Here is a 24,382-nt window from a genome sequence, read left to right on the forward strand (position 1 = left end):
CCGGGGCATTTATTGCACTCTTACCTGTCGTGTGATTCTTCAGCCCGCTACAAACTAAAGACGGGACAATCTAACAAAAACGTAAAAACAACTGCGGAACACACCACAGAGGCTGCCATGAGCGGCGCCATCTGCATTCAGTGTTAAAGAAGATGTGCTGTCCCGATCTAGAAGCGATTTTTATTAACTGTAAGCCTTTCTACTCGCCGCGGGAGATTTACTCGTTCATTCTCGTGAGTGTTTGCATTCCACCGCAAGCGCACGTGAGCTCAGCTTTACAGAAACTCGCTGATCAGATCACAGAGACAGAACAACAACACCCGGACTCTGTTTTAATCATTCGCGGGGACTTTAATAAAGAAAATCTCTCCCGTGAACTGCCAAAATTCAGACAGCATGTTACATGCCCCACCAGAGACAGTAATATATTACTGTCAGCATATCACTCTGTCCCACAAGCAGCTTTAGGACTCTCTGACCACTGTTTGGTTCATCTGATACCGACTTACAGGCAGAAACTGAAATCAGCTAAACCTGTATTAAGGTCTGTTAAAAGATGTACTAATGAAGCAGAGCAGGATTTAAAATCCTGTTTCGACCTTACTGATTGGAGTGTTGCTACAAATTTTTCATTCATTGAAATCCAACCTGTGATTTAAGTGTTCCTTTAATTTTTTGAGCAGTGTATTTGCAGGCACAAATTGTTGACGTGCGGATCCATATGCAAGGCTTTATTTACAAAGGCGTGGTCAAGAAACAGGCAAGGGTCAAATAACACAAGTAAATTACAGACAAGGCAAAGAATATTCCTAGGGCTAGCATGGGTATACGATGGACGAACAATATCCAGAGGGCTTGACATGAGTGGTAATCCAATAACATGAGCAATAGTCCAGGCGAGGAGTAAACAGAGACAGAAACAGCAGGCAAAGGGTTAATCCAAGATACATAGGCAGAAGTTCAGGAAACAGACAACAAGGCAACATGAAATACAATTTATAAGTATTTGACCCCTTCGCAAAACATGATTTAGTACTTGGTGGCAAAACTCTTGTTGGCAATCACAGAGGTCAGACGTTTCTTGTAGTTGGCCACCAGGTTTGCACACATCTCAGGAGGGATTTTGTCCCACTCCTCTTTGCAGATCCTCTCCAAGATCCTCTCTTAGCAGGAAAACACCCCCAAAGCATAATGTTTCCACCACCATGTTTGACAGTGGGGATGGTGTTCTTGGGGTCATAGGCAGCATTCCTCCTCCTCCAAACACGGCGAGTTGAGTTGATGCCAAAGAGCTCGATTTTGGTCTCATCTGACCACAACACCTTCACTCAGTTCTCCTCTGAATCATCGGCAAACTTCAGACGGGCCTGTACATGTGCTTTCTTGAGCAGGGGGACCTTGCGGGCACTGCAGGATTTCAGTCCTTCATGGCGTAGTGTGTTACCAATTGGTCAGTGACTATGGTCCCAGCAGCCTTGAGATCATTGACAAGATCCTCCCGTGTAGTTCTGGGCTGATTCCTCACCATTCTCATGATCACTGAAACTCCACAAGGTGAGATCTTGCATGGAGCCCCAGTCCGAGGGTGATTAACTGTTATTTTGTGTTTCTTCCATTTGCGAATAATCTCACAAACTGTTGTCACCTTCTCACCAAACTGCTTGGCGATGGTTTTGTAGCCCATTCCAGCCTTGCGTAGGTCTACAGTCTTGTCCCTGACATCCTTGGACAGCTCTTTGGTCTTGGCCATGGTGGAGAGTTTGGAATCTGATTGATTGATTGCTTCTGTGGACAGGTGTTTTTTATACAGGTAACAAACTGAGATTTGTCCAGGGGATTTACCAGTATACACCTGCATAATCCAGGCATAAATGAACAGTGCTTCACATGCGGCCCATATTTTTATGCCATATTTGGCTGGTTTGCTTGGCATATATTGTTTGAAGGGACAGCAGTCATGAAATGGAACCAGACATTCATCCACAGTGATGTGGGGGACTGGATTGTAAAGAAAGGATAATGGCTGGTAATGGAATGTCTTTAGAGACATGGTGGCTGGAAATATTGACCTTCCAGTGTCAGCATTTCAAAGGCTTGCTGTTGCTTCTCCTTTTGACTTGTACACTCCTGACAAAATGTGCAACCCAATGTAGGCTTGCAAGTCGGTCACATCAAAGTCCCCATACACCCTCCTCCCCTCTAAATCTGTCTTTATTTTGGTTAGGTTCAGATTCCTCTGCAGTTGTTGTATGTTATAAAAACCCCCGCTAAATCCATTCATGTCATGCAACCGCATGCAACAGGCAAGCATAGGCTATTCTCCGCCAAATGCAGATTCATCACGCGCCAAATTCTTACGCAAATAAGATTGGGAAAGCCTATTAGTAAGTTAGATTTTATTTATTAGTTTATTTATAATAAATAATAGTAAAATATATTAAAATAACTAAATTATGTGCATATTTACTTTTGAATTGAAAACATTATTAATTAACAAATATTTAGTCAAATCTTTCAATCGCTGGGGGGGGGGGGGGGGTAAGAGTGTAGTCAAGACAGGCAGGATCAAAAGACCAGCAATGAGTAACATCCAAGCCAAAACAAAAGGGTAATCCACAAAACAGGCAATGGTTGGGGCAGGCAGCAAACATTCGCAAAAATCAAGAATACAGTCCAGGGTCAAAGCACAGGCAAGGTAAGATTAGGCAAGGAAACAAGGAAAAGGCTTGGTATGTCCGCAATGCTAAAACAGTACTTCATAATTGTGAGTGTGATAGAGTGCAGCTTAAATAGTCCTCCTGATTGCTATCAGGGTGTGTCTATAAATTGGTTCCTAGGCAGAGGGTCATGGGAAATGGAGTCTGGGGTAGAGTGGCAAGAGTCAGTGGAGTGCCCTCTGATGGAGCTCATGGGCACTCCAGGTGGTGATCGTGATAGTATTCCTTGTGCAATTTGATGTAAAATGAGGAATACGGAATCTTATTCTTATTATTGCCATTTTTTTTTTCATTTTTATTGCCAACAAAACTGCAGCATTGTTGTGTACAATTAAAAATGTGCAAAAAAAAAAAACTAGTGCAAAGCAGCAAAAAAAATAAATTCTATTGCTCTCTGTGAATATGCTGGGTCTCTTTTGGATAGTTTCTTTGTCTTCTTCGTGGACACGCCAGGTCTCTCATTAAACTAAACAAAACAATGCAACGCTGCACATTATATTGTATTAGGGATGGAAAGATTCCCAGATTCACTCGGTGCATCGGCAAAAAAAGTTAACGATGGGATGCATCGTTTTAAAAAGTGTGCACTGGATACAAGTTGCCATTTGTATCGCGATGCATCGGTAAAAACCGATTTATATATACAGTGGGTACGGAAAGTATTCAGACCCCCTTAAATTTTTCTCTCTTTGTTATATTGCAGCCATTTGCTAAAATCATTTAAGTTCATTTTTTTCCTCATTAATGTACACACAGCACTCCATATTGACAGAAAAACACAGAATTGTTGACATTTTTGGAGATTTATTAAAAAAGAAAAACTGAAATATCACATGGTCCTAAGTATTCAGACCCTTTGCTCAATATTTAGTAGAAGCACCCTTTTGATCTAATACAGCCATGAGTCTTTTTGGGAAAGATGCAACAAGTTTTTCACACCTGGATTTGGTGATCCTCTGCCATTCCTCCTTGCAGATCCTCTCCAGTTCTGTCAGGTTGGAAGGTAAACATTGGTGAACAGCCATTTTTAGGTCTCTCCAGAGATGCTCAATTGGGTTTAAGTCAGGGCTCTGGCTGGGCCATTCAAGAACAGTCACGGAGTTGTTGTGAAGCCACTCCTTCGTTATTTTAGCTGTGTGCTTAGGGTCATTGTCTTGTTGGAAGGTAAACCTTCGGCCCAGTCTTAGGTCCTGAGCACTCTGGAGAAGGTTTTCGTCCAGGATATCCCTGTACTTGGCCGCATTCATCTTTCCTTCGATTGCAACCAGTCGTCCTGTCCCTGCAGCTGAAAAACACCCCCACAGCATGATGCTGCCACCACCATGCTTCACTGTTGGGACTGTATTGGACAGGTGATGAGCAGTGCCTGGTTTTCTCCACACATAGCGCTTAGAATTAAGGCCAAAAAGTTCTATCTTGGTCTCATCAGACCAGAGAATCTTATTTCTCACCATCTTGTGGTCCTTCAGGTGTTTTTTTGTGTCTTGCACTGAGGAGAGGCTTCCGTCGGGCCACTCTGCCATAAAGCCCCGACTGGTGGAGGGCTGCAGTGATGGTTGACTTTCTACAACTTTCTCCCATCTCCCGACTGCATCTCTGGAGGTCAGCCACAGTGATCTTTGGGTTCTTCTTTACCTCTCTCACCAAGGCTCTTCTCCCCTGATAGCTCAGTTTGGCCGGACGGCCAGCTCTAAGAAGGGTTCTGGTCGTCCCAAACGTCATCCATTTAAGGATTATGGAAGCCACTGTGCTCTTAGGAACCTTAAGTACATCAGAATTTTTTTTGTAACCTTGGCCAGGTCTGTGCCTTGCCACAATTCTGTCTCTGAGCTCTTCAGGCAGTTCCTTTGACCTCATGATTCTCATTTGCTCTGACATGCACTGTGAGCTGTAAGGTCTTATATAGACAGGTGTGTGGCTTTCCTAATCAAGTCCAGTCAGTATAATCAAACACAGCTGGACTCAAATGAAGGTGTAGAACCATCTCAAGGATGATCCGAAGAAATGGACAGCACCTGTGTTAAATATATGAGTGTCACAGCAAAGGGTCTGAATACTTAGGACCATGTGATAGTTCAGTTCCCTATCGATACTCCACTCGTACTGCGTCTTGCTAAAGACGCTATGGGAAAAAGCCTTTTTTCTCCTTTACTGAAGCCTTATTCAATCACGCAGTGAAACTGCACGATCATTGGTTCGTGCAGTATGTTAAAAACGAACCAATGTGTCAGCAGCGGAGCTGCACGAGCCTATGGCGACAGAGCTCGCCAGATCCCGCCAGAATGGGCGGGGTTATCTGGCTATATAATCGGCCGTCTCGCCATAGGATCCTCAGATTTCTTCTCCTTCAGCGACGACATCTCGCCTTCGCTGATCCCAAGAAGCCGCCTCGCCGTTGACACACCTCGCAGCTGAGCCAGAGACCTCCTGCCAGATGAGACGCCGCTTTCACCGCGCTCCAGCCCCACAGAAGCCCCGGTCTGTTCGCTGCCGCCATCCGGTGAGTGCTATAAAAATGCATATTTCTCGGCGTTGTTGCAAATGCCGCAACAGCGAGTATGGCTCGTGCAGGGAATCCTGCACGATGCAGAAGAGCAATGAGCGCGCGCCGCCTGTCTGGGTCTCGCCCATGCACTGACTGCGCGCTTACCGAGACGGAATGCTCGTTCGAGTATGAGTCTCGCTCTCCCGCTCGCTGTCCGCCTCTGTGGAGGCAGCTCCGCTCTCCCGTTTCTCCTCTCTCAGCAAAGCTCGGAGAATGAAACATCAGAGCCACGGAGCTTCCTGCAGCGCTCTGATCCGCCGGTATTCACACGTGAGAATCAGAGCTCCTCCTTCATTGAGCGGCTCTATTCTCTTTGGCGGACCGGAGTGGAAAGCTATGTGTGTGCGTCACTGAGACGGCGCTCACACAGGCAGCCTGCTTTCACCGAAAGCCGGGCTTTGCCCTCATTTGCTCGCGGTCCTCTATGTAGCAGGCCCCGCCTCCCCCACTTCTCTTCTCCCAGTCACCTCGGAGACCGGAACAGCAGCTCGCGAGGCTGAGCAATGAGGTTTGAGTGATTTTTCGCGCCGGCATAGCCCCGTGTGTTTCACTCTGCATACAGCGTTTGATCTGCCAGCGCATGTGGATTAGCGCCTCTCATTACATTGAGTGGCTCAATCCTTCTGCGCGCATTGTAAAATGCTGCGCTGGGCGGCCCCCCCCCTCTCACGTTTATTTTCTCCCAGTCACCTCGGAGAAAAAGACGGTAAAATCGCGGGGTTGGGCGTTCAGGCTTGAGTGATTTTTTTCGCGCCGGCATAGCCCGTGTGTTTCACTCTGCATACAGCGCTTTGATCTGCCAGCGCGTGTGGATTAGCGCCTCTCATTACATTGAGTGGCTCAATCCTTCTGTGCACATTGTAACATGCTGCACTGGGCGGCCCCGCCTCTCGTGTTTCTCTTCTCCCAGTCACCTCGGAGAAGGAGACTGATATAAAAAAAAAAAAAAAAAAAAGGCTTGAGTGATTTTTCGCGCTGGCATAGCCCCGCGTTTTTCACTCTGCATACAGTCTTTGATCTGCCAGTGTATTTACACTAAGGATTAGTGCCTCTTGCAGCTCTTTGATCTGCCAGCGCTACTTTCATTATGAAAGCATCAGTCTGTCCCTGCCGCCTCACGGTGCCTTTCTTCAATGAAGGTGGCCACGCCTCCCCTGCTCTAGTGTTTCTACTCTCCCAGTTATCTCGGGGAAGATACCGCAAGCTCCAGGGTTCGAGCGATCAAGCTTGAGTGAATTTACACCAGCACAGCCCCGCATTTCACTCTTTGATCTCGACTCGCCTTCTTTAGTGAAGATGGCCCCTCCCCTTATCCACTACGATGGCAATGAGTTTGTGGTAATACTGTTGTGAACACTGGGCCCTTTCAAAAAGCACCCACACAACTGATCGCTGTTATAGCAAGGAAATAAAACACAAACATTTTCAAAAGAGAGCACATTCCTCTCCCTCTTATCACGAGCTTCAGGTCCCCGCTAGGCGGCCTGCCCCTCGAAACAAATTTAACCCCTGACCACACGGGCCGAGGCCTGGCAGGCCATCCCCGGAGTGTCAGAATGGGTTATACGGATATTAGAACGAAGTTACTCACTCCAATTCGCTCGCAGACCCCCGCGCTTCAGCGGCGTGGTCTCCACTTCTGTAGACGGCGAGAACGCTCACGTTCTACGTTCAGAAGTGATGACGCTGCTGGAAAAAGGAGCCATAGAAATGGTTCCTCCAGCTCAGAGCGAATCAGGCTTTTACAGCCGTTACTTCCTCGTTCCCAAGAAGGATGGCGGCCTCCGGCCCATCCTCGATCTCAGACGCCTGAATTGCGCCCTCATGAGGAGGTCGTTCAGGATGATCACACTGAAGCAGATCCTTGCGCAAATTCGCTCAGAGGACTGGTTCTGTTCCCTGGACCTGAAAGACGCATACTTTCACGTCCAGATAGCCCCACATCACAGACGATTCTTGAGATTCGCCTTCGAGGGAGTGGCTTATCAGTACACGGTCCTTCCTTTTGGACTGTCCCTGGCCCCACGCACTTTTACGAAGTGCATGGACGCGGCTCTTTCCCCTCTCAGGCAGATGGGAATCTGCATTCTCAATTACCTCGACAACTGGCACATTCTGGCCCAGTCAGAGGTACAACTACTCTCACACAGAGCCCTCCTCCTCAGCCACCTAGAATGCCTGGGGCTCAGGGTCAATTTTGCCAAGAGCGCGCTGTTTCCCAGCCGACGGGTGTCATTTCTGGGAACAGTTTTGGACTCAGCTCAGATGAGAGCTGTGCTAGCGCCGGAACGCGCTCTGGCCATTCAAAAGCTCGCAGCCTCCTTCCAGAGCGGCACCGCTCGCCCCGTCAAAGCATTTCAGAGGATGCTGGGCCTCATGGCAGATGAGTTAGTGTGTTTCTTATAGCAGTTAAAATATAGTTTTAATTTAGTGATTTTAACTTTTAGTTTAGTGATTGTTAATGCTTTAAAGAGCAATGTTAGATTGTAATGTTCTAATGCTATCTGTTCTAACTATTAAAGGTACACCTCTTATAAAACCAGAGAGAAAGGCTGCATGGCTATGATAGTATGTGAGAGAGTCAGTGGTAATATCATTGCTTTCCTATTGGTCAGTGTTAGAGGAGCTCAGCTTAGCCTGACAGTTTGTCTGCCCTGAACCAGGTTAGTTTTCCAGCATAAGTAGCCACAGTGACTGAGGTTGATCTTTGTTAAAGTTGCAAATCATTTGACAGTGAGTCAGACTAACTGAAATAAGCCTGGCCTATTTGGTAAACTTGTTTTATGAAACAGGCCTTGAGGCATTACAAGTCAAAAGACACATAAGTTAATTTATGATTTGCTGTCTGTCTGAACCAAAGAAATAAAAGCGATCATATTTTTTCCATTGGGTCGTATTGCATCGAATGACATTGTGTTGAATAAACAGTTAAAACACTCTAATCATGGACTGTGCATGTGAAATTTAATTCTATACACACTTTACTCTGAAGCACCCAGGGCATCAGACCATATATTTATTTCAAGTATAATTTTACAATTTGATAATCACATTAAGTCATATGGCTAATTTCCATTTTATTTTGATTAATTAAGAAGTCTTAACAGACAATACTGAATCAACCTTAATGTATCCATATTGTATGTTTCAAAGGTTTGTTTTAAAACGTATATTACTGTCTCAGCAAGACAACAAAATGTAAACAACCTGTCTGTATGTTTAAGCTAGTATTCAGCTTTTCAGATTGCATAGCAGAGGGAGTCAGAGGTTCATTCCAGTGGGGACAGATTGACCCACTCATCAAAATGTCTCTCACCTTCACAGAAGGACAATGCTCCAAACAGATTGCTCATCATGAACTTCCTTGTAACTCATGAACTCAATATCTCCCCCCCCCCTCTCTCTCTCTCACACACACACACACACAGATCAGCGCTCTACAGAAGAGTGGGGATAGTTTTCCACTGGCTACAGCCTCAGGCAGAGTTCTAGGGAAGGTGAGTGAGGGGAGAGAAGCTAAAAAACTAATTAGTGACAACTAACTAATTAGCTTAGCTACAACTGATCAAAAATTAAAGGAGGAGCATTTTCAAATGATCCCTGTCCTATATAAGAACCTTATAAACCTGGTTTTGCTTTTACAGAGAAGCTTTTACAGAGAAGTAAGAAATTTTAAATATTTGCTTTGCTACCGGCCTTGAAATGTAGTAAGGACATCGTTAAAATAGTCCGTGTGACATCAGTGGTATGAATCAGTGGAATGAGTAGTAGTCACCTACGATGTGCTAAGGTGTATATATATATGTGTGTGTGTGTGTGTGTGTGTGTGTGTTCATAGGTTATGCTTTCTTTTATTAAATTTAGGGTAAATAGTTTGTTTGGAAGGAAATGTATGAGTGAATATATATGAAATTTTTATTGTGTTTTTTCAGGCTCTCCGCAGTTCCCAAAGCAGCATCAAACCTGTGTATGTTTCTGTGGGTCATCGAATCACTCTGGATACAGCAGTCAGACTCACACACACCTGTTGTCTCTACAGAGTACCTGAACCAATACGACAGGTACACACACTTGATGTCTCTACAGCATGCATTAACCGAAATTGCATAAAATTGTTTCAATTCAGTACTTTCCTTTCAGTCAGGCACTTTCAACATCACGTTGGTGACCGGCGAATTGGGAATCTTGCCAGAGAGACCAATCTACTTTGAGTGAAACTAAACGAGCCAGTGCACATTGGCATACAATATTTGCATCTGACTGTGACAGTTGCAACGCATACTCAGATTTTTGCTTCAGAGCCGAGTGGTTGTTTATCGTTCTGCTCCTCCAAGCTGCTTCGAGAAAGAACGAGTCATTGTGGTAGTCTCATTTCCTCATCGAGTGGGTGCACACTACAGGCTGCACTACCCCTGTGGTGTTGCAGGCGGACATCTCCCCTGTGCGCTTCAGCACTACTGAAAGAGCCACTTCCTAAAACAGCATTGCACGGGTGTGATGTTGCTTCTTTTTAAAGACATGTTGCATTTCTACATTTTCTGTTAGATATACCATTCCACACGTGCGTTTCTCGATGCGGTTGTTGCCTGGTGCCGACGGATGGTCACGATCACTGCCTCATGTGTCTGAGCATTAAGCACACTGAGGTGGCGTCCGTGGATGAGTCAGCTGCGGACCAGGTTCCAATACCTCAAAAAGGATAGCGTTCCAGTGCCTCTGCCTAGATCCCTTGAGCCCTTGAGGCTGGACGACTGGTTTCTTGGGGCCGCTCGCACTGGTTCTCAGCACCCCACCCCAGTGGCATTCTTCCTGGAGGTGCATGACGAGCTTTCCAGGTCATGACTTGGCTATGCGATTCAGTTCTCCCGGCATCCCCCCAAGTTCCAGGTCACGTCAGTGAAGGCAGGTGATGCTCATGTCTTGAGCGCAGAGATCGCAGTCCTACTGCTGAAAGATAGAGCCGGTCCCTCCAGTTTTACAGCCCCTACTTCAGACAACATACATAATTACCAAATTTTGCCATAAGTTAAATATATTAAGGTTCTGCAGTATATAAATATATTGTGGAAACTTAATTTCCTGTAGAGCTGCTTTGCAACGATTTGTATCGTAAAAAGCGCTATACAAATAAACTTGAACTTGACTTCATTGTACACAAGAAAGGTGGTGGTTTATGGCCAATCTTGGACCTGCGAGATTTGAACCGAGCCCTTTAGAAGCTACCATTCAAAATGTTGATTCAGGAACGCATTTTCGAATGCATCCATCCCTGAGATTGGTCTGCAGCATTCGACCTGAAGGACGCATTCTTCAATGTCTCAATTCTCAGTCGACACAGGCCATTCCTGTGCTTTGCGTTCGAGGGTCAAGCATATCAGTACAAGGTCCTACCCTTCAGGCTGTCCCTGCCTCCCCGCGTCTTCACGAAAGTCATGGTGGTGGCCCTGGATCCCATGAGAGATCATGTCGTTTGCATTCTCAACTATCTCGGTGACTGGCTCATACTGGCACAGTCACGGAATCAGTTGTGCGAACACAGGGATCTGGTGCTCAGTCATCTCAGCTAGTTGGGTCTTTGGGTCACCTAGGAAAAGAGCAAACTCGCCCCTGAGCAGAGGATCTCTTTTCTCGGGATGGAGCTGGATTTAGTCAAACAGACAGCACGCCTCACAGAGGAACATGCTCAGTCGGTGTTGAACTACTTGAATTCATTCCAAGGGAGGACAGCAATCCCACTGAAATTGTTTCAGAGGCTCCTGGGGCATATAGCAGCTGCAGCCACAATGCTTGGGCTGCTTCATATGAGGCTGCTTCAGCACTGGCTCCACGGCTGAATCCCAAGATGAGGGTGGCAACATGGCACTCACTGCGTGCAAATCACACCGGCCTGCCGCCAAACCTTCAAATCTTGGTCAGACCCTGCTTTTCTTTGCTCAGAAGTGCCCTTAGAGCAGGTGTCCAGGCATGCTGTAGTACACATGGATGCCACTGGCAGGGGGGCCATATAAAATGGACAGGCAGTGTCAGGGGTTTGGACAGGCCCCCAACTGCATTCTCACATCAGCTGCCTCGATTTGCTAGCAGTAAGGCAAGGCAAGTTTATTTAGCACATTTAAGTTTATATAGCACATTTCATGCACAATGGTTATTCAAAGTGCTTTACATAAAAGGAAATAAAATAATAATTAAAGATACTTTTAAAAACATTTAATTTTTTTTAAAATGATTTAAAAATTGATTTAAAATGAAATTAAAGAGTTAAAAATAGAAAATGATTATACATAAAGTACAGTGCAGTCAGTTCGGACATAGCACAGTTCTCATTCAATAAAGGCACAGCCAAACAGATGAGTTTTGAGTCTAGATTTAAACGTGGCTAATGTTTTAGCACATCTGGGGCCTCATTTCCCAGACAGCAACATAGTTTTGGCCGAGATCCAGCCCACGTCTGGCCCATGTGAAATCCATGCGGGCCAGATGTGGGCCGGATCTGAGCCGACACTGCTTGTTGTCTGGGTTATAAAGCGTGCATACGCTCAGATTTGATCTTAAAGTGTGCGTACGCTTAAATCCACGCCAGCGATCAAATCGGATGGTCTTTGACGTGGAAAAGTGCTTAGCGTCACGTCAGGGTCTGAGCAGACGTACGCACTTTTTATTGTCGGATTACTGCAGGTTTTTTTTTAATGTAAGCTGTTCTTGCAAATCGCTGTTCTAAATTATGATGATTGGTGGTATTTTAATTGGTAATGACATTAATTAGGAGTCATTTACAAGACAGAGAGCTGAAACCATTAAATTGTGTGCAAGTTCAAGATCATTTGCGATTCATAGATTTCACATCTATGAATCAAACCCAGACAGCAAGCAGTGTCGGCTCAGATCCGGCCCACATCTGGCCCGCATGGATTTCACATAGGCCAGATGTGGGCCTGATCTGGGCCAAAACTATGTTGCTGTCTGGGAACGTACGCATATTCGAGATATGATAGTAAGATCAAATTTAGGATGGTTCCAAAGACTTCCAAAGACACTTGAGCAAGTTGTGTTCAACCAATTCTCTATGTTTCTTGCACAGAAGAACCTCCTGGACAACAACCAATCTGGCTTCAAAAGCGGCCACTCAACTGAGACTGCACTGCTCTCGGTTACTGAAGCCCTGAGACTGGCAAGAGCAGCTTCCAAATCCTCAGAACTCATCTTGCTTGATCTGTCTGCTGCTTTTGACACAGTTAACCACCAGATCCTCCTGTCCACCCTCATGAAGATGGGCATCTCAGGAACCGCACTCCTGTGGTTTAAGTCTTACCTCTCAGGTAGGTCCTTCAGGGTGTCTTGGAGGGGTGAAGTTTCTAAGTCACAACTTCTTGCTACTGGGGTTCCTCAAGGCTCAGTGCTTGCACCACTTCTCTTCTCCATCTACATGTCATCTTTAGGATCTGTCATTCAGAAGCATGGCTTTTCCTATCATTGCTATGCTGATGACACTCAACTCTACCAACCCAGCCAACCCAGCACTTCATCAAACCTCTCTATACAGCTAGATTTGTCAACCATTACTCCTTCCAGGACAGCCAGGAACCTTGGAGTTGTGATTAATGATCAGTTAAGCTCCACAGACCATATTACTACAACGTCTTGCAGATTTGCCTTATACAATACATTAAGAAGATTATACCCTTCGTATCAGAGCAGACCACACAACTCCTTGTCTAAGCTCTTGTTCTCTCCAGATTGGACTATTGTAATGCTCTCTTTGCTGGCCTTCCTGCATGTACTATCAAGCCTCTGCAACTGATCCAGAATGCAGCAGCCAGAGTGGTCTTCGATGAGCCGAAGAAAGCTCATTTCACTCCTCTCTTCTTCAGCTTGCACTGGCTGCCAATAGCCACTCGCATAAAATTCAAAGTACTGATGCTTGCCTGCAAAGACAACCACTGGTGCTGCAAAAAATATACCTAAACTCGCTAGTTCAGACCTAGGCGCCATCCAGAAGATGGCGTTCTGCAAGTGAACGACACATCATGATGCCATCCCAAAGAGGCACAAAATCACGCTCACTGACCTTTTCATGGACTGTTCCCAGCTGGTGGAACGACCTGCCTATCTCAATCTGAGCAGCTGAGTCTTTAGCCATTTTCAAAAAACATCTAAAGACACAAATTTTTCGCCATCACCTGATCAATTAATTAATTAACTAGAACGTACCTATTCTATTTTATTCTATTCTATTATTTTTGGTCTAATTTATTTTTAAAAAATACATCTTGCTAGGTGCACTGTGCTAGACTAACTGAGACTTGTCACAGCACTTGTATATTGCTCTCTCGTTGGTCTGATTGCTTCTACTTTGTAAATTGCTTCGGACTAAATGTAAATGTAAATGTATGCTTCGGTGGCTGCACCAAAGGGCTTCCAGTTACGAAGAAGAGACTGTTCAGATAGATAGTAGACGCAGTTGCGCTAGCGTACTCCTCCTTGGGCCTGCAATGCCCCATGGAAGTAAGAGCCCACTCCAATAGAGGCGTAGCCTCATCCTGGGCATGGTCTAGCAGTGTGTCCATTGCACAAATCTGTGAGGCGGCTGGCTGTGCATCGCCATCCACCTTTGCCATGTTCTATAATCTGGACGTCCGTGGCCTTACAGGCCCGGGTCCTTTCTGCATAGTTGGCACACACCTGTCAGAGGGCAGAAGCAGTTCTTAGGTTTTGCCCTACTTCCTGTATGCTCTTGGCCCTCCCTGAGTGCCGAGGCTGTACTGTGTCTTCCTTGAAACGGTTATTCAAGGCCGGGCTGACCTTGTTGAGTTTGGGTCTCTTGCCTCCTGCTTGTGCCAGTTTGTGCCTGGTATTGTTCCCCTCATTACACGGTCACGGAGCTCCCATCATTCATTTCATGGGTCACCTTAAGCACGTTACTCTCAGGAGTCTTGTTATGCACATGGTCGAGTATGTGAGGCCTACTCTTACTCAAAGAGTTGATTTCTCCACTCCTCAGAGCTCCATGACACAATCTTACCAGGTCGCTAGACCTCTTCATTGCCTCTATAATGGCATTAAATGCTTTCTTTCTAAAATCCATGTTTATGGTAAGTGCATTCGCTGAGCATCCTGTGCACTTTCTAAAGTCCATATTGGTAAGGGTCACATGTGGCCAGCATTGTACCCTTTTTCTAAGTTGGTCAGATCCTAGTTCTCACCTTGGTTTCCACTCTAGATATGTATCCTTAGCAGGGCTGGGAGGATTACTTTTAAAATGTATTCCGTTACAGTTACAAATTACTTCATTAAAAAAAGTATTCAGTAATATAATCCAAGTACCACAATATAAAAGTAATGTAATATGATTACTTTTGGATTACTTTAAATTACATATGTTAATAAAGTCAAAAAAGCCATATCTAAGTACTTTTATTTAACTATGACTTTAAAATGAAAACTAATACAAACTATAGTAAAAACTATTTGAAACTAATAAAAATTGTCTTGTTTCACCATCTACATATTACATCCCATATATATATATATATATATATATATATATATATATATATATATATATATATACTGTATATAAAAGGCTATGCAGACATCTAGTGGCTATACAGTTTAGTATTAAAGTTTTATTTTTTATTATTTTTTTTTATTTCTTTAACATGCACTAGTATTTTATTTCTTTAACATGCAAAATAAATACAGTTTATACACAACATAAAAAAAATTACACCACATACATATTAGTCTATTTTAAAATAAGCCTACATGTTGAAATGTATGTGAAATGCTATGATCTTTATTTATTTCATTGACTGTTCCGGGGTGTGGGGACTCGTGTTAATTTCTACATTTTCCAGCTCATTTTCCACTTGAAAACTTACACACAACTGCAGTCATGCACACCATAGAATTTTAAATCACTAACAAACACAAAATTTTATGTAACATGATGATATCCATGCTAGTTGTAGGGTACCTGCAAATGTTCAGGTTGGTTGAGTAGTCTTTGGCAAAGCAAGAGTCTTCATGCATAGCTTACGCTTTACAACTATGTTATTTGCTTTATCCTTTTTGAAGACAAAATAACTGAAATTTCCAGACATGAAAATGTTTTTCCCAGCAGGAAGCATCGTAATTAATTAACTGTAGCAGCGTCTCCCGCGTTTGAGGAGAATAATTGTTGATGGGTGTTATTTGCCCATGCACCAGCAGGTGGCTCAAGTGAGTCAGCATGTGTCAACAGAACCACAAAGTACTATATGATAAAGCAATGCTAAATATATAGTGTTATGTCAAAATACTAATTTATTTAATTTTAAATGAAACAAATATAATCCTGATAGCATTCCCACTTTTTACAAAATGTAACTGTAATCTGAATACTTCATTTTTTGATGTAACTGTAATGGATTACAGTTACTAGATTTTTGTATCCTGATTATGTAACGCCATTACATGTAATCGGTTACTCCCCAACCCTGATCCTTAGTGATACCATAACAAATGATTCCTGTCTGACGGGATGTGGGGGTTTATGCCTACCAGCATTCATCTGGAGAATGAGATCCTATGGGAAGTCTCCATCTAGGGTACAGTGGAGGTGTGCTAGTTCCTTGCAATTCCCTTACACTCGTCAGTTTTTTTGAGACTCCGCTTCTGGAAGACAGATAGATTGGCTATCTCAGTTGCCTCCCTTGAAAAATTAGGGGTTGATGAACGAAGTCCCTCCTAGGTGACAGGCCAGAGTCTGGTAATATGGTGAACCTCGACACCCTGCCATATCCCCTTATGAGTGCGTTACTACAGGTGGTTTGTATAGCCCACTCACCTGTTTGTAGCACACTCAGAATTGCACTTAGGAGAAGTTGTCAACTGTATTAATGAGATTTCGTTGACTAAAACTAGACGAAAATGTCATCAGTTTTCGTTGACTAAAACGAGACAAAAATAGTCATGGATAATTCTGACTAAAATAAGACTAAAATGCTCAGACTTTTAGTTGACTGAAACTTGACTTGACTAAAAAGAGTATAAACGTGACTAAAACTAAAATGACAGCTTCACACAAAGACTAGACTAAAACTGAAACTAAAATTAAAACAGGCCGCCAAAAACAACACTAGTTACCACAGTTGTTTGATGAAGTCGTGAAAAATGAGTGAGAGAAAAGAAACGGAGCAGGAGAAAAAAGATATGGTAGGGGCGAATGACAAGCTAACAGACTAAATTAATAATGATAATAATGGTTTGATAGATAATATCAGACATATGGTGATAATTGAGTTATATTTTAGCAGTTTAAACAACAGAGAGTGATAGTAATATAGAGTGACAGTAATATAATCCAACAGAAAAACAAAGCTACACGGACCACGGACCTCTACAAACCACTCAGCAACACGACAGACAGGAACCAGAAGTTATTTCTCACTTTCTATTGGGGGATAGGTAAAACCACTAAATCCTAATGGAATATGTCCTAAAAACACTACAGGAAGCCATATTATTAAACCCAACATTAACATATTTTTAAGATACTGAAAAAAAACATCAGGGCATGTCAAAACTTCTCCAGGACCCCAAAACCTCCTCAGATCCCAGAGAGTTAAAGGGATTAATTTGAAGGGCGGAACTTTATTTTAATTTCACACTGGGATTGTTAGTCATATACTGGCAGAATGAAAGCTTGCCTGTGGTGGATCAGTTCAATGGGGATGAAGCATTTCCCGTAATACACACGTATTCTGTAATATTACTGAACACACACATGCACATACATGGTCCCTTACTAGTGTTTGCTAGCATTTACTATTGTTTGAGAAAAACCTGAAAAAAAAAGGTAACTTTACCTTCTGAAAGGCTAGTTCATCAGGGTTCCCGCGGGTCCTTAAAAAGTCTTAAAATGTCTTAAATTAAAATCCGGGTAATTAAGGTCTTAAATTGTCTTAAATTTACCGTAAAGTTGCTGTAGGTATACATTTTTTTGCCGGTGTGTTTAATGTCGATGGGAAAGCACAGTGGCCCACCGTAAAACATCTAATAGTTGATTAATTTTAGTATGGTGTGAAATGAGAGTCTCCGCGATTTAATAGCTGTTTACGGTACGTCGGCTACAGACGCTGACATCAGGCTGCGTGTCGCCATTACGCGGTTGTCGAGGTGAGGTTCAAAATGCAAAGAAGATGGGGAAGTGCAAATTTAACGACAAGTGGATGGAAGAGGATGCATTTAGGAGGTGGTTGGCACCAGCTGAAAACAACAATGAGGCAATGTGTAAATTATGCAAAAAGACCTTTTCATTAGGGACCATGGGGCTCAAAGCCGTCGAGTCGCATATGAAAGGAGGAAAGCATCAGCGGTACGTTGCAGCAGCTAGCCATAGCGGGGCCAGGTTAATCCCTGCATTGTTTGCAGCACGACCTAACGACGTTACAAGTTCAGACGCCACCTCTCAGTCGGCTATAACAAGTTTCATTTCACCGCCAGACACCCAAAAGGCAGAGGTACTGTGGGTTCTCCATACTGTGACGAGGCACAATTCATTTAAATCTAACGATGACATGCCATGTTCCCCGATTCGCAGCTTGCAAAGTCATTAAACTTTTTGGCTTGGGAAAGGCTGTTTTGAGGACTTTCATTATTGAGCTTATTTATGATGGAGACTGCTTTAAGTGTTGGAAGTATTATTATTCTGTCTCCCACTCAGCCATGATGGAGTCCGCTTTAAGTGTTGTTATTTTCATCATTCTATATGGTTCCTTCATGCAATGCATTGTGTTGTTTAGTGTAATCCAACTTATGTATGTTATGTTGGCTCTGTTCTGCATCACAAAGGAACAAAAAAAAATAAAAAATGAAAATGCCAACTGTGAGCTTTGTTTACATGTATATTGGCCAAACAGTGTTGGAAGGGTTATTGTTAGTTATTATACTCTCTCCTAATTTGGAAAAAAAGGTCTCATGAAAGAGTATTTTTGCAGAGTTTACACCTTGCACATAATTGATAACAAATGGAAAACTTTAAGTTTTGATTTCCATTGTAGGAGGCAATAAATTGAGTATTCCAAAGAAATTATGATATTTTTGGGTCTTAAATTATATTTGTTGAGGTCTTAAAAAGGTCTTAAAAAGCATTAAATTTTACTTTTAAAATGGTGCAAGAACCCTGTTCATATAACTGTATGTATGTTACTATAACAACAATAATCACCCTGTGAACATTGTCCAACAATGAAGGATGTTAAAATTGACTGGGTGTATAGTAAAAACAATCTGTAATATTACTGGGGGGAAATTAGAACATTCTAAAAGGCATATTTAAATAAATGCAGAATAATATTATTGTTACCAGCATATTAGCTGGTAAATGTTTAGTCGACCTATAGACACTCTGCTGCATTGCGCAGGCATACTGTAGATTCCATGTGGGCCTGCCTATGATTCAGTCTCTCTCTATCTTTGTACAGGCGGACATCCGTTCAAGAGAGTACCTGCGTTGCCGTGTCCTGACATAACCTAGATGAACAGATGGAGTGACAGGAGAGAATGCTGTGATGCTTACATGTATAAACACTGGTAATTTCTCATTTAAACAGTTATTCTTGAATCCAAGAATTTACCATAGTGGATTTGTAGTATACACAGACTTTTCTTTTTTCCTGGAACTATAGTGTCTGAAAACAAAAGAATGTTATTCAGCTTCATGTTCTACTGTCACCAGGATCTGATGTAAATAAGAGATTGTAAGAACAACACACTTTCCCAAGCAGATCAAGTGTATTTTGGGTACATTCTGAGAATAAAGAATTGAGGGAATAATAAAAAAAATGTTTCAGAAGTTTTGCATTGCTAATACACTTTTCCCCTTGATATTTGTAATCACTGGGATTCTTCTCAATTTTACTGAATTTATTTCTTCAATTCTTTCCCATTTTAATTTGTTTTATGGCTTATTCTGCACACTGCTGCATTTAGTTTCAATTTGCATATAAACTATTTACATTGTAAATGTCAATTGTAAATAAATAAATATAGAAATATCTTTAGTTGAAAAGTTTTGAGCTTTTTTTTCTCCTCCCATCCCTGTACTTATACCTAAATATGTTGTTTATATTGAAAGTGTCTGTTATTTTTGATATCTTGGTTGCCCTCAACAGAGGTTTAATCTCATGAACCACATCAGTTCCATAAATCAGTTTTATTTTAACTCTTGGAATTAGGCTGCATATTTTTCAGGTTTGAACTTGATGATTTTTAAAATGATCTGGAAAGGAATTTTATTACAAAACTTATATTTCTGCTTGCCAAGCATTGCACTTTTAACAGTATTTAAGGGCACGATGGAGATGTAACAATGTTTGTCTGGATACATGACACTGGTACAAGACATGAGATTTTACATAGGCGGAAACAAAAAGGAGGAGGATATTTGCATCGATCCTCATTCTCAAACAAACAACACCCTATCTTGCCCTCCCACCTATTGCATCACCAAAGTGATTTCATAATATGGGCCATAAAGGTTTATGAAAACACTTAGATTTTGTATTTCGTCGCTTTCGGGCGGAATCCTCGCATCTCCAAAACCATTATTTTTCAGGAAATTTAAAAAATTGCATATTTTTTGAGTTATTAAACATTGTATCGTTAAAGTTGGTATTATACCTTATATTTCTATCATATACTGTTGTGTACCAACATTAACACAACATTTCCCCAAAATCATATTTAATCGGAGAGACAAGATTTATGACTTGGGAGCAGGGAGATACGAGACTACTCTGTCATTGATAAGAATGGTACGGACACAGACGTCACTGCTGCCAGCAGTGTTCATCGAAGTTTGCGGTCGATTTGAGCCTTTGGACGAGAGAAAAGGCTTCAATAGTTAACCAAAGCTAACGACTGTGGTTACATACATCTTCCTAAACTCTATTTTAAAGGTTTAAATGTTTAAAACATTTATCAGAGATTTTGGTCCATATTGCATGCAGTTGCTGCAGATTTGTCAGCTGCACATCCATGATGCGAATCTCCCGTTCCACCACATCCCAAAAGTGCTCTATTGGATTGAGATCTGGTGACTATGGAAGCCATTTGAGTAAAGTGAACTCATTGTCATGTTCAAGAAACCAGTCTGAGATGATTTGAGCATCGTGACATGGTGCATTATCCTGCTGGAAGTAGCCATCAGAAGATGGGTACACTGTAGTCATAAAGGGATGGACATGGTCAGCAACAATACTCGGGTAGGTTGTAGCGTTTAAACGATGCTCAGTTGGTACTAAGGGGCTCAAAGTGTGCAAAGAAAATATCCCCCACACCATTACACCACCACCACCAGCCTGAACCGTTGAGACAAGGCAGGATGGATCCATGCTTTCATGTTCTTTACGCCAAATTCTGACCCTACCATCTGAATGTTGCAGCAGAAATCGAGACTCATCAGACCAGGCAACGTTTTTCCAGTCTTCTATTGTCCAATTTTTGGTGAGCCTGTGCGAATTGTAGCCTCTGTTTCCAGTCCTTAGCTGACAGGAGCGGCACCCAGTGTGGTCTTCTGCTGCTGTAGCCCATCTGCTTCAGGGTTCGAGGTGTTGTGCGTTCAGAGATGGTATTGAGTTACGAGTGGTTATTTGAGTTACTGTTGCCTTTCTATCATCTCTAACCAGTCTGCCCATTCTCCTCTGACATCAACAAGGCATTTTCGTCCACACAACTGCCGCTCATTGGATATTTTCTCTTTTTCGGACCATTCTCTGTAAACCCTAGAGATGGTTGTGCATGAAAATCCCAGTAGATCAGCAGTTTTTTAAATACTCAGACCAGCCCGTCTGGCACCAACAACCATTCCACGTTCAAAGTTACTTAAATCCCCTTTCTTCCCCATTCTGATGCTCAGTTTGAACTTCAGCAAGTCGTCATCACTACATCTAGATGCCGAAATGCATTGAGTTGAGCAATTTGTGTTACCAAGCAATTGAACAGGTGTACCTAATAAAGTGGCCGGTGTGTGTGTGTGTATATATATATATATATATATATACCGTATATATACAGTCAGGTCCATGAATATTGGGACATCGACACAATTCTAACATTTTTGGCTCTATAAAAAAAAGTAAAAAAAGTTGTGACGTATTGTCAAGTATGGTGACCCATACTCGAAATTGGTGCTCTGCGTTTAACCCATCCAAGTGCACACACACAGCAGTGAGTAGTGAACAAATGCACACACACACACACACCGTGAACACACACCCGGAGCAGTGGGCAGCCATGCTGCGGCGCCCGGGGAGCAATTGGGGGTTCGGTGCCTTGCTCAAGGGCACCTCAGTCGTGGTATTGATGGTGGAGAGAGCGCTGTACATTCACTCCCCCCACCTACAATCCCTGCCGGCCGGGGACTCGAACCCGCAACCTTTCGATTACGAGTCCGACTCTCTAACCATTAGGCCAATGTGCTTTAACTGCAGACTGTCAGCTTTAATTTGAGGGTATTTACATCCAAATCAGGTGAACGGTGTAGGAATTACAACAGTTTGCATATGTGCCTCCCACTTGTTAAGGGACCAAAAGTAATGGGACAGAATAATAATCATAAATCAAACTTTCACTTTTTAATACTTGGTTGTAAATCCTTTGCAGTCAATTACAGCCTGAAGTCTGGAACACATAGACATCCCCAGACGCTGGGTTTCATCCCTGGTGATGCTCTGCCAGGCCTCTACTGCAACCGTCTTCAGTTCCTGCTTGTTCTTGGGGCATTTTCCCTTCAGTTTTGTCTTCAGCAAGTGAAATGCATGCTCAATCGGATTCAGGTCAGGTGATTGACTTGGCCATTGCATAACAGTCCACTTCTTTCCCTTCAAAAACTCTTTGGTTGCTTTTGCAGTATGCTTTGGGTCATTGTCCATCTGCAATGTGAAGCGCCATCCAGTGAGTTCTGAAGCATTTGGCTGAATATGAGCAGATAATATTGCCCGAAACACTTCAGAATTCATCCTGCTGCTTTTGTCAGCAGTCACATCATCAATAAATACAAGAGAACCAGTTCCACTGGCAGCCATACATGCCCACGCCATGACACTACCACCACCATGCGCTCACCGGTGCGTTCCTTCTTTTTAAGAATGTTCCAAACAGTTGTTTTGGCCACGCCTAATGTTTTTGCTATCTCTCTGATGGGTTTGTTTTGTTTTTTCAGCCTAATGATGGCTTGCTTCACTGATAGTGACAGCTCTTTGGATCTCATCTTGACAGTTGACAGCAACAGATTCCAAATGCAAATAGCACACTTGAAATGAACTCTGGACCTTTTATCTGCTCATTGTAATTGGGATAATGAGGGAATAACACACACCTGGCCATGGAACAGCTGAGAAGCCAATTGTCCCATTACTTTTGGTCCCTTAACAAGTGGGAGGCACATATGCAAACAGTTGTAATTCCTACACCGTTCACCTGATTTGCATGTAAATACCCTCAAATTAAAGCTGACAGTCTGCAGTTAAAGCACATCTTGTTCGTTTCATTTGAAATCCATTGTGGTGGTGTATAGAGCCAAAAATGTTAGAATTGTGTCGATGTCCCAATATTTATGGACCTGACTGTATATATACACATATATATATATATATATATATTAGTGGTGTCAAAATTAGCGCGTTAACGCATGCTATTAATTATTTTCAGATTAACGCGTTAAAAATATTTAATGCAATTAACGCAGGGGTGGGGCTAGGGTTGGCCACCCCATTCGCAACTGCTGCCTCTGTCTCTTTTTTTCTTGCAAAGGATTGCGTTTATTTAGATGCAGAATGTCTTTATGACCACATCAAATGGGAGAAGTTTCAGACACGTGCTCTATAAGTCGCCTCCACGCCAGACGCGAGTCAAACAAGCGCGTAAAAGATACTGTGCTCGTAGCCTATATCATTTCATATCATACAGCGAAAGAAACTACGTGCTTGCAATGTCGTAGTTATGCCGTCAGTTAAGGCATGAAGTTACCAAAAGGGCGATTAAAGCTGCCTTAAACTGTGTGCATGCATGCAATAGCCTATATGTTATATATGCGTCACATTTAAGTACATGTCTCTGAAATGGTTTTAAAAACTGTCCTGAGGTACCCCAGCACTGTCTCCCTCATCTAAAATACCCAATTCAACTCATCCGCTCATTAGTTGAGACTTTCAGACCTGAAGTGAGTCAGAAAATGTAAAGAGATTTGTGAGAAAATAAGATGCATGTCAGATCCCCATCACCTTCAGCAGCAGCAGCTTTTAAAGCAATAGCAGGCAAATAAATTAATAACCAGCTGCTATGATGTCTATTAATCCAAGAACAAACGAAAAAAGAGCAAATCAATAACTTTTATAGTTTTAAGGGGTTCATCTATATTTAATTTAGAATTTAGTGTTTGGTAACTATTCATTTTCTGTATATTTCTGCTGAAGGGCACAGCTAGTTAAATATGTCATTTATTATAATGGGTTCATGTGAAGATTGTTTTAAGTTCACTTAAATTAGACGTTAAGTCTAATAAATGTTAAAATTGATAGCTCTCAATTATACTGTAATGCTGAATGGCTACAGTCAATGGTTAAATATTCAGGGGGCAAACATTTTTTTTTATAGAGACATCAGTAGTATTGATATCAGTGATGCTGGCCTTCAATCATAAAAAAGATACCATTAAAGAAATATTAAAAATATACTGTCTTTATGTTGTTTGTACATTGTACATTTGAAGATTGTTTATTTAAAAACTTGAATGTTAGGTGGGGTTAAGCGTGATTAATTTTAGAAAAATGTGTGATTAATTAGTTAATTTTTTTAATCGATTGACAGCACTAATATATATAATATATATATGTGTGTGTGTGTGTGTGTATATATATGTATATGTATATCTATATATATATATGTATGTAAGTATGTGTATATGTCCCACAGCTTTGGGCTCACCGCAGGCTCTCTGTGAGCAGGACACACTAGCAGACTGCCCACATTAATGCCATGATGGCCCAGTGTGGGCCAGCCCATTTGGGCCCAGAGCAACTTTTGTACCTTTGGGCCCATGCAGGTTTTTGTGTAGGCAGCCCTGTAATGCAACTAGGAG

The 24,382-nt window shown here is 42.5% G+C and overlaps 1 protein-coding gene across 4 annotated transcripts in view; it reads left to right on the forward strand.

Annotated features, from left to right (window-relative positions):
- Window positions 1-19,308, forward strand: part of LOC306845119 (endonuclease V-like) — a 79,847-nt gene extending 60,539 nt beyond the window's left edge. The window contains exons 6-9 of one of the 4 annotated variants that reach the window (XR_013781968.1): window positions 8,691-8,759; window positions 9,195-9,323; window positions 18,726-18,834; window positions 18,930-19,307. Coding sequence is in view for 2 of the 4 variants with exons in the window: in XM_079377710.1 (XP_079233836.1) it covers window positions 8,691-8,759; window positions 9,195-9,323; window positions 18,726-18,773 (246 nt within the window). In the remaining 2 variants the exon portion in view is untranslated. Of the gene's footprint in view, window positions 1-8,690; window positions 8,760-9,194; window positions 9,324-18,725 lie in introns of all 4 variants that reach the window. The other 3 variants (XR_013781969.1, XM_079377710.1, XM_079377711.1) reach the window with 3 other exon arrangements.
- The last annotated feature ends 5,074 nt before the right edge of the window (window positions 19,309-24,382 follow it).

This window comes from Barbus barbus (assembly GCF_936440315.1).
Source record: "Barbus barbus genome assembly, chromosome: 25".
Classification (NCBI taxonomy): Eukaryota; Metazoa; Chordata; class Actinopteri; order Cypriniformes; family Cyprinidae; genus Barbus; species Barbus barbus.